This window comes from Canis lupus, chromosome 21 (assembly GCF_003254725.2).
Source record: "Canis lupus dingo isolate Sandy chromosome 21, ASM325472v2, whole genome shotgun sequence".
NCBI classification, from domain to species: Eukaryota; Metazoa; Chordata; class Mammalia; order Carnivora; family Canidae; genus Canis; species Canis lupus.
In genome coordinates this window covers 27,692,882-27,704,314 of record NC_064263.1, presented here as the reverse complement: position 1 = coordinate 27,704,314, position 11,433 = coordinate 27,692,882, and the positions used below count along the sequence as shown (strand labels likewise).

The window sequence follows — 11,433 nt, the reverse complement described above, 5'->3', positions numbered from 1 at the left end:
TCACATTCGGTCTTTAACACCTCTGAAGTGGAAATCTCTACCTTCTTTCTCATTGGGATCCCTGGGATGAAGCATGCTCACATTTGGGTTTCCATCCCCATTTGCCTCATGTACCTCCTTGCCATCCTGGGGAACTGCACCATCCTCTTTTTCATAAAAACAGAGACCTCTCTGCATGAGCCTATGTATTATTTCCTCTCCATGCTGGCCTTTTCTGACCTGGGACTGTCCATCTCCTCCCTTCCAACCATGCTGAGAATCTTCTTGTTCAATGTCACTGGAATTTCCCCTGATGCTTGCTTTGCCCAAGAGTTCTTCATTCATGGATTCTCAGCCATGGAGGCATCAGTACTCTTCATCATGTCCATTGATCGCTTGATAGCCATCTGCAACCCTCTGAGATATACTTCCATCCCCACCAGTGCCAGAGTCATTAAAATTGGCCTCATATTTGCTGCATTATGTATTATGTTTGTTCTCCCTTTCCCCTTTATTCTGAAGAGGCTGAAATTCTGTAAGAAAAGTCTTCTATCCCACTCCTACTGCCTCCACCAGGATGTCATGAAGCAGGCCTGTTCTGACAACAGGGTCAATGTCATCTATGGACTATTTGTGGCTCTTATATCTTTATTGTATTTGGTATGCATTGCTGTGTCTTACATGCTCATCTTGAAAATTGTTCTGGGCATTACCTCACACAAGGGCCGCCTCAAGGTCCTCAACACTTGCATTTCCCACATCTGTGCTGTGTTCATCTTCTATGTTCCTATTGTCACCTTGGCTGCCCTTCACCGCTTTGCCAAACATGTTTCCTCAGTTGTTAGGGTCATCATAGCTGATATCTTCCTTTTGGTTCCCCCGTTAATGAATCCCATTGTGTACTCTGTGAAGAGTCAGCAGATTAGAAATCGGATCCTTACAAAACTGTGTGAGAAACAAGGTTGATAAGCAACTTCAGCCACAATAAAGCTCAACTCAGAAATTTCTGAACAACTATAGAAAAGTGAAGATAGTAATGACAGATAGAGACTGAAAACAAAGATACACTGCCTGTATTCAGTGGCCCATCAAATGTCTAGTTATTTTTTTAATTAAGCAGCCACATAATCTAGATTAGATGTTTTAGGAGTGAGGATTGGGGTTATGGTCTTCTTATAGCTAAGTGTCCCATCTCCTTTCTGATTTTTATCTCTCTGTGCAACCTGCTATCTACCAACCTTAGCCATAGCAGTGCAGTCCTATTTAGGATTTTAAATTTTTAAAAAAATATTCTAAACAAAAATAGAAAAAAGTAAAATAACATGTACATGGCTTTAATTATCTCAGGCACGATCAGCAGTAACTAATATGTGATAGAAGATTAAGCACATACACTCACCCATACAGAGACTCATCATCTCATGAACATCTAGTGTGTGTGTCTGTCACCAGCAATGTACATAAACTATTAAAAACTCCCGAAAGGAGGGGCAAGATGGCAGAAGAGTAGGGTCCCCAAATCACCTGTCCCCACCAAGTTACCTAGATAACCTTCAAATCATCCTGAAAATCTACGATTCGGCCTGAGATTTAAAGAGAGAACAGCTGGAATGCTACAGTGAGAAGAGTTCGCGCTTCTATCAAGGTAGGAAGACCGGGAAAAATAAATAAACAAAAGGCCTCCAAGGGGGAGGGGCCCCGCGAGGAGCCGGGCTGAGGCCGGGGCGAGTGTCCCCAGGACAGGAGAGCCCCGTCTCGGAGAAGCAGGAGATGCACCAACCTTCCCGGCGGAAAGGGGCTCGCAGGGAGGTGGAGCAGGACCCAGGAGGGCGGGGATGCCCTCGGGCTCCCGGGGACACTAACAGCACCTGCTGCGAGTGCAGGAGAGTGCGCCGAGCTCCCTAAGGGCTGCAGCGCGCAGGCTGGACCCGAAGCAGCTCGGAGGGGCTCGGGCGGCGGCTCCGCGGAGGGGGCTGCGGGGCGGGAGCGCAAATCCAACAGCGCAGGCTCCGGAGCACAGGGCGCCGGGACACAGCCCAGGATCCGGCCTCCCCCGGGACAGGCAGAGGCCAGGAGGGCCCAGGACAGCAAGGACGCTCCTGCCCCGAGCTGAGCATATCAGCGGCCCCGCCCAGAGCCTCCAGGCCCTGCAGACGGAGAGCTCCAGAGTTACTGCAGGAGTTGAATCCAGGGCTCCAGAGCTGGCCGCTGCCACTGTGGTTGTTCCTCCTGGTGCCTCACGGGGTAAACAACCCCCACTGAGCCCTGCACCAGGCAGGGGGCAGAGCAGCTCCCCCAAGTGCTGACACCTGAAAATCAGCACAACAGGTCCCTCCCCCAGAAGACCAGCTAGACGGACAGGGGAGAAACAAATTATTGACCAAGCAGCACTGGAAAGTTCCAGGGGAAGTCCAGGGAATTAAAGTATACAGAATCAGAAGATACTTCCCCCTGTTTTTTTTTTTTTTTCTTTTTGATTTCTGTTTGCTTCCCTCACCCTTTTTCCCCTTTCCTTCTTTTTCTTTCTCTTTTTCTTCTCTTTTTTTCTTTTTTCTTCTTCTCTTTTCTTTCCTTCTTTCTCTCCTGTCAATATCCTATCCTTTTTCTCCTTTTACCAATACAACTTGTTTTTGGCCACTCTGCATTGAGCAAAATGACTAGAAGGAAAACCTCACCTCAAAAGAAAGAATCAAACAGTCCTCTCTCCCACAGAGTTACAAAATCTGGATTACAATTCAATGTCAGAAAGCCAATTCAGAAGCACTATTATACAGCTACCGGTGGCTCTAAAAAAAGCATAAAGGACTCAAGAGACTTCATGACTGCAGAATTTAGATCTAATCAGGCAAAAATTAAAAATTAATTGAATGAGATGCAATCCAAACTAGAAGTCCTAACAACGAGGGTTAACGAGGTGGAAGAATGAGTGAGTGACATAGAAGACAAGTTGATAGCAAAGAGGGAAACTGAGGAAAAAAGAGACAAACAAAAGACCATGAGGATAGATTAAGGGAAATAAACGACAGCTTGAGGAAGAAAACCCTATGTTTAATTGGGGTTCCCGAGGCCGCCAAAAGGGACAGAGGGCCAGAATATGTATTTGAACAAATCATAGCTGAAAACTTTCCTAATCTGGGAAGGGAAACAGGCATTCAGATCCAGGAAATAGAGAGATCCCCCCCTAAAATCAATAAAAACCATTCAGCTCTACAAGAAATATTAAGAGGGACCGTGTAAAAGAAAGAGGAAGCCCAAAGAAATAATCCACAAAATCAGGGACTGAATAGGTATTGCAATGACACTAAATTCATATTTTTTAATAGTAACTCTTAACTTGAATGGGCTAAATGATCCCATCAGAAGACACAGGGCTTCAGACTGGATACAAAACAAGACCTATCTATTTTCTGTCTACAAGAGACTCATTTCAGACCTAAGGACATCTACAGGCTGAAAATGAAAGGTTGGAGAACCATTTACCATTCAAATGGTCCTCAGAAGAAAGCTGGGGTACCAATCCTCATATCAAACAAATTAAAGTTTATCCCAAAGACTGTATGTAGTAAGAAATGAAGAGGGATACTATATCATGCTTCAAGGGTCTATCCAACAAGAGGGCCAGACAATAATGAATATTTATGCCCCTGATGTGGGAGAAGCCAAGTATATCAATCAATTAATAACCAAAGGAAAGATATACTTAGATAATAATACACTAATAGTAGGGGTCTTCAACAAGGCACTTTCTCCAAATGACAACTCTTCTAAGCACAACATCTCCAAAGAAACAAGAGCTTTAAATGATACACTGGACCAGATGGATTTCACAGATACATATAGAACTTTGCATCCTAACAAAACTGAATACACATTCTTCTCAAGTGCACATGGAACTTTTTCCAGAATAGACCACAAACTGAGTCACAAATCAGGTCTCAACAGATACCAAAAGATTCGGGTTGTCCCCTGCATATTTTTACCATCATGCTTTGAAACTTGAACTCAATCACAAGAAGAAATTTGGAAGAAACTCAAACATGTGGAGGTTAAAGACCATCCTGCTAAAAGAGGAAACAGTCAACCAGTAAATTAGAGAAGAATTAAAAAGATTCATGGAAACTAATGAGAATGAAGATACAACCATTCAAAAATCTTTGGGATACAGCAAAAGCAGTCCTGAGAGGGAAATACATCGCAATACAAGCATCCATCCAAAAACTGGAAAGAACTCAAATACACAAGCTAACCTTGCACCTAAAGGAGCTGGAGAAAAAAACAGCAAATAGATCCTACACCCAGCAGAAGAAGAGAGTTAATAAAAATTCTAGCAGAACTCAGTGAAATAGAGACCAGAGGAACTGTAGAACAGATCAACAAAACCAGGAGTTGGTTCTGTGAATTAATAAGATAGATAAACCATTAGCCAGCCTTATTAAAAAGAAGAGAGAGAAGACTCAAATTAATAAAATCATGAATGAGAAAGGAGAGATCACTACCAAACCAAGGAAATGCAAACGATTTTAAAAACATATTATGAACAGCTATACGCCAACAAATTAGGCCATCTAGAAGAAATGGACGCATTTCTGGAAAACCACAAACTACCAAAACTGGAACAGGAAGAAATAGAAAACCTGAACAGGACAATAATCAGGACAGAAATGGAAGCAGTCATCAAAAATCTCACACGACACAAAAGTCCAAGGCCAGATGGCTTCCTTGGGGAATTCTATCAAACGTTTAATGAAGAAACCATACCTATTCTACTAAAGCTGTTTCAAAAGATAGAAAGGGACAGAATACTTCCAAACTTGTTTTATTAGGCCAGCATCACCTTAATTCCAAAACCAGACAAAGACCCCACCAAAAGGGAGAATTATAGACTAATATCCTTGATGAACACAGATGCAAAAATTCTCACCAAGATACTAGCCAATAGGATCCAACAGTAAATTAAGAAGATTTTTCACCATCACCAAGTGGGAATATCCCAGGGATGTAAGGCTGGTTCAACACTCATAAAACAATCAATGTGGTTCATCATATCATATTTGGAGAAAAAGCAAGAACCATATGATCCTCTCAATAGATGCAGAGAAAGCATTTGACAAAATACAGCATACATTCCTGATCAAAACTCTTCAGACTATATGGATAGAGCGAACATTCCTCAACATCTTGAAAGCCATCTATGAAAAGCCCACAGCAAATATCCTTCTTCTCAATGGGGAAACACTGGGAGCCTTTCCCCTAAGATCAGGAACAAGACAGGGAGGTCCACTCTCACCACTGCTATTAAATATTAAACTGAAGTCCTAGCCTCAGCATTCAGGCAACAAAAAGAAATCAAAGGCATTCAGATTGGCAAAGAAAAAGTGAAACTCTCCCTCTTTGCAGATGACATGATACTGTACTGATAAAATTCAAAAGCCTCCACCCCAAGATTGCTAGAACTCATACAGCAATTAGGCAGTGTGGCAGGATACAAATCAATGCCCAGAGATCAGTGGCATCTCTATACACTAACAATGAGACTGAAGAAAGAAATTCAGGAGTCAATCCCATTTACAATTGCACTCAAAAGCATAAGATACCGAGGAATAAACCTAACCAAAGAGGTAAAGGATCTATACCATAAAAACTACAGAATACTTCTGAAAGAAACTGAGGAAGATACAAAGAGATGGAAAAAGTTTGCATGCTCATGGACTGGAATTATTAATATTGTAAAAATGTCAATGCTACCCAGAGCAATTTACACATTCAATGCAATCTCTATAAAAATACCATGGACTTTCTTCAGACAGTTGGAACAAATAATCTTAAAATGTGTGGGGAATCAGAAAAGACCCTGAATAGCCAGGGGAATATTGAAAAAGAAAACCAGAGCCAGGGGGATCACAATACCAAATATCAAGTCATACTATAAAGCTGTGATCATCATGACAGTGTGTTACTGGAACAAAAACAGACACATAGATCAATGGAACAGAATAGAGAATCCAGAAATGGGCCCTCAACATTATGATCAACTAATATTCAACAAGCAGGAAAGACTATCCACTGAAACAAGGACAGTCTCTCAATAAATGATGCTGGAAAATTGGATAGCCATGTGCAGTAGAATGAAACTGGACCATTCTCTTACACCATACACAAAGATAAACTCAAAATGGATGAAAGATCTAAATGTGAGACAAGAATCCATCAAAATCCTAGAGGAGAACACAGGCAACACCCTTTTGGAACTTGGCCATAGCAACTTCTTGCAAGATACATCCATGAAGGAAAGGAAAACAAAAGCAAAAATAAACTATTGGGACTTCATCAAGATAAAAAGCTTCTGCATCGCAAAACAAATAGTCCACAAAACTAAAAGACAACCTACAGAATGGGAGAAGATATTTGCAAATGACCTATCAGAGAAAGGGCTAGTATCCAAGATCTATAAAGATTCCAAACCCTGAAATAAATTAAATATTCAGTTTCCTCTACCAGGAAAGAAGTCCACACACATCAGTGCAGGCAGCTGAAAACTTAAAACAAAAAAAAGCAAAATCTTTGCAGGGAAGTTCTCACCCTGGTTTGGGCAAACAGCAGGGATAGATTTTAAGAGGTTGAGATTTAAGCATTGTTGAGAAGGAGAAGTGTAACATCCTCGTATTTTCTGTAGATTTTGAAGAAAAAAATTTGAAAAGTGATAAGAAAAAGGTTAGTAATTATAAACATCTAATAATATAGTTCTTTCTACTATATTCTTCCTTATACATACACATATAGCATCTTGACAGATGGAAAGAAAAAGTTTATAGGTCAAACCAAAGAAAGCATTAAAGAAAATATTATTTAATACTTACTAATTGCTGGAAAATCAGGATGCTTTTGGAAGAAACAGATAAATAAAAGATTTGTTTGATTTACTGCCTAAACCTGAATAAAAGATTTGTTTGATTTACTGCCTAAACCTGAATTTTAAAGCAAAATGGCCATGGAGTAAGAAAATTATAAGAAACTATTACGAGAAATTATCTTTTCTTCAAAAATCCACAGAAAATACGTGGATATTACATTTCTCCTTCTCAACAATGCCTAAATCTCCAACCTCTTAAAATCTATCCCTGCTGTTTGCCAAAACAGGGTGAGAACTTCCCTGTAAAGATTTTTTTTTTTTTTAAGCTTTCAGTTGCCTGCACTGATGTGTGTGGACTTCTTTCCTGGTCAATTGAGGGACTCAGCGGTTGAGCATCTGCCTTCAGCTCAGGGTGTTATCCTGGAATCTGGGATTGAGTCCTGCATGGGGCTTCTTGTAGGGAGCCTGCTTCTCCCTCTGTCTGTGTCTCTGCCTTTCTCCCTCTGTCTCTCTCATGAACAAATAAATAAAATCTTAAAAAAAATAAAAATGGGTTAATTGATTAATTAATCATTATGTTTTTATAATTTAGTAAACAAATATAATTGACATATAAAAAGCCTAAGAAGACAATTCATAGAAGAATGCAAATAAATAATCATTAATGTAAAAGAATGATTTAACTGGTTAATAAATGAAAATCACTTTCCTTTTTTTTTTTGGAAAAAGGGGCTAAAAATAATAGTAGTATCCGGAGATAATTCCATACATAATTTAGACATGTGCTGATGGTAGGAAGACTCATGAATTTCTGCCCATTCTACTTATCAGTTGTATGACCTTGGACAAATACGTAGATACTCCTGTGTTTCATTATTTTGCTTTAATATGGTTACTACAATAACTAAACAAGATAAGGTATAGATACTTAACAGAGGAACCAGTGCCATATTATTCAAGAAATGATAGTTTAATTTTAAATATTATTTTTAAATTAGTATTGGGCAATATATATCAGTATATGTTGGTTATTAGTATATATTAAATGTTATATTATTTGATTCAATGTACCCTTTTCTGAAAATCTATACTGAGGAAAACCTTAAGATATGATAAAAAAAATGATTTACATGAAGATAGTCATACAATGTTAGGTGCAAAAATAGCGGCCTGGAAAATTAACAAAGAATATAGGGATACTACATTAAATAAAATGAAAAAAGAATACAATAATATTTATACAAAGCGATAAACAACTACATAAACAAATGAACATACATTGGTAAATAATATAGAAGTCAAAATAATGAATCTAAAGCAGCATATGCTCTCTGATTATTTCAATTGGGTAAAGTCTTGGAATATCAAAGAATTTATATTTTGTATACACAATTTAAATTTATCTGAGAGTAATAAAAATTCATGTAGACATTGGTATGTTTGCCTATGTCAGTTAGATAACAGACATAAAAGTATAACAAATTATCATCATCAAGAATTAGGAAAGATGGGCAGCATCTGGCAAGATGGCGGAAGAGTAGGGTCCCCAAGTCACCTGTCCCCACCAAATTACCTAGATAACCTTCAAATCATCCTGAAAATCTCCGAATTCAGCCTTAGATTTAAAGAGAGAACAGCTGGAATGCTACAGTGAGAAGAATCACGCTCTATCAAGGTAGGAAGACGGGGGAAAAAAGAAATAAAGAAACAGAAGGCATCCAAGGGGTAGGGGCCCCACGAGGAGCCCGGCTAAGGCTGGTGCGAGTGCCCCCAGGACAGGAAAGCACCCTCACTCCCGGGGAAGCAGGAGCTTCACCAATCTTCCCGGACAGAAAGGGGCTCGCAGGGAGTTAGAGCAGGACCCCAGGAGGGCGGGGATGCCCTCAGGCTCCCTGGGACACTAACAGACACCTGCGTCCTGGGGGAGAGCACGCCAAGCTCCATAAAAGACTGCAGCACCAGCAGGGCTACAGGGCTGGACCCGGGAGCAGCTTGGAGGCGCTCGGGCGGAGGCTCCAGGGAGGGGACTGTGCCTCTGGGAGCACAGGGGCTGGGGACACCACCCAGGATCCGACCTCCCCCGAGACAGACAGAGGCCAGGAGGGCCCAGGACAGCAAGGACGCTCCTGCCCCGAGCTGAGCAGATCAGCGGCCCCGCCCCCAGAGCATCCAGGCCCCTGCAAGCTGGGAGCTCTGTAGTTACTGCGGGAGCTGACTCCAGGGCTCCAGAGCTGGCCCCGCCACTGCGGTTGTTCCTCCTGGGGCCTCACGGGGTAAACAACTCCCACTGAGCCCTGCACCAGGCAGGGGGCAGAGCAGCTCCCCCAAGTGCTAACACCTGAAAATCAGCACAACAGGCCCCTCCCCCAGAAGACCAACTAGACGGACAAGTTCCAGGGGAAGTGAAGGGACTTAAAGTATACAAAATCAGAAGATACGACCCCCTGTTTTGTTTTGTTTTTTCCTTTTTGATTTCTGTTTGCTTCCCTCGCCCCCTTTTTCCTTTCTTTCTTTTTCTTTCTCTTTTTCTTCTCGTTTTTCTTTTTTTCTTCCTTTTTTCTTTTTCTCTTTTCTTTCCTTCTTTCTTTCCTCTCTTTTTCTCCTTTTCCCAATACAACTTGTTTTTGGCCACTCTGCAATGAGCAAAATGACTAGAAGGAAAACCTCATCTCAAATGAAAGAATCAAACAGTCCTCTCTCCCACAGAGTTACAAAATTTGGATTACAATTCAATGTCAGAAAGCCAATTCAGAAGCACTATTAACAGCTACTGGTGGCTCTAGAAAAAAGCATAAAGGACTCAAGAGACTTCATGACTGCAGAATTTAGATCTAATCAGGCAAAAATTAAAAACCAATTGAATGAGATGCAATCCAAACTAGAAGTCCTAACGACGAGGGTAAACGAGGTGGAAGAATGAGTGAGTGACATAGAAGACAAGTTGATAGCAAAGAGGGAAACTGAGGAAAAAAGACACAAACAATTAAAAGACCATGAGGATAGATTAAGGGAAATCTACGACAGCCTGAGGAAGAAAAACCTACGTTTAATTGGGGTTCCCAAGGGCGCCGAAAGGGACAGAGGGCCAGAATATGTATTTGAACAAATCATAGCTGAAAACTTTCCTAATCTGGGAAGGGAAACAGGCATTCAGATCCAGGAAATAGAGAGATCCCCCCCCCGCAAAATCAATAAAAACCGTTCAACACCTCGACATTTAATAGTGAAGCTTGCAAATTCCAAAATAAAGAGAAGATACTTAAAGAGCAAGAGACAAGAAATCCCTGTCTTTTATGGGGAGGAGTATTAGGGTAACAGCAGACCTCTCCACAGAGACCTGGCTGGCCAGAAAGGGCTGGCAGGATATATTCAGGGTCCTAAATGAGAAGAACATGCAACCAAGAATACTTTATCCAGCAAGGCTCTCATTCAAAATGGAAGGAGAGATAAAGAGCTTCCATGACAGGCAGGAACTGAAAGAATATGTGACCTCCAAACCAGCTCTGCAAGAAATTTTAAGGGAGACTCTTAAAATTCCCCTTTAAGAAGAAGTTCAGTGGAACAATCCACAAAAACAAAGACTGAATAGATATCATGATGACACTAAATTCATATCTTTCAATAGTAACTCTGAATGTGAACGGGCTTAATGACCCCATCAAAGGCGCAGGGTTACAGACTGGATAAAAAAGCAAGACCCATCTATTTGCTATCTACAAGAGACTCATTTTAGACAGAAGGACACCTACAGCCTGAAACTAAAAGGTTGAAGAACCATTTACCATTCAAATGGTCCTCAAAAGAAAGCAGGGGTAGCCATCCTTCTATCAGATAAAGTAAAATTTACCCCGAAGACTGTAGTGAGAGATGAAGAGGGACACTATATCATACTTAAAGGATTTATCCAACAAGAGGACTTAACAATCCTCAATATATATGTGGGAGCTGCCAAATACATAAATCAATTAATAATAAAAGTGAATAAATACTTAGATTATAATACACTTATACTTGGTGACTTCAATCTAGCTCTTTCTATACTCGATAGGTCTTCTAAGCACAACATCTCCAAAGAAACAAGAGCTTTAAATGATACACTCAGATGGGTTTCTCAGATATCTACAGAACTTTACATCCAAGTTCAACTGAATACACATTCTTCTCAAGTGCACATGGAACTTTTTCCAGAATAGACCACATACTGGGTCACAAATCGGGTCTGAACCGATACCAAAAGATTGGGATCATCCCCTGCATATTCTCAGACCATAATGCCTTGAATTTAGAACTAAATCACAACAAGAAGTTTGGAAGGACCTCAAACACGTGGAGGTTAAGGACCATCCTGCTAAAAGATGAAAGGGTCAACCAGGAAATTAAGGAAGAATTAAAAAGATTCATGGAAACTAATAAGAATGAAGATACAACGGTTCGAAATCTTTGGGATGCAGCAAAAGCAGTCCTAAGGGGGAAATACATCGCAATACAAGCATCCATCCAAAAACTGGAAAGAACTCAAATACAAAAGCTAACCTTACACATAAAAGAGCTAGAGAAAAACAGCAGATGGACGCCACACCCAGCAGAAGAAGAGAGTTAATTAA

At 40.7% G+C, this 11,433-nt stretch overlaps 1 protein-coding gene across 1 annotated transcript; it reads left to right on the top strand.

The window, feature by feature from the left end:
- Positions 1-945, top strand: LOC112667325 (olfactory receptor 51A7-like). Its single transcript, XM_025458912.3, has one exon. It carries the CDS (start codon positions 67-69, stop codon positions 943-945), a length of 879 nt encoding a protein of 292 aa, XP_025314697.3. The 5' UTR covers positions 1-66.
- Positions 946-11,433: the final 10,488 nt, after the last annotated feature.

What these genes read in the sequence shown, in the direction of transcription:
- LOC112667325 (XM_025458912.3), top strand. Translation starts at nt 67, where the DNA reads ATGAAGCATGCTCACATTTGGGTTTCCATCCCCATTTGCCTCATGTAC.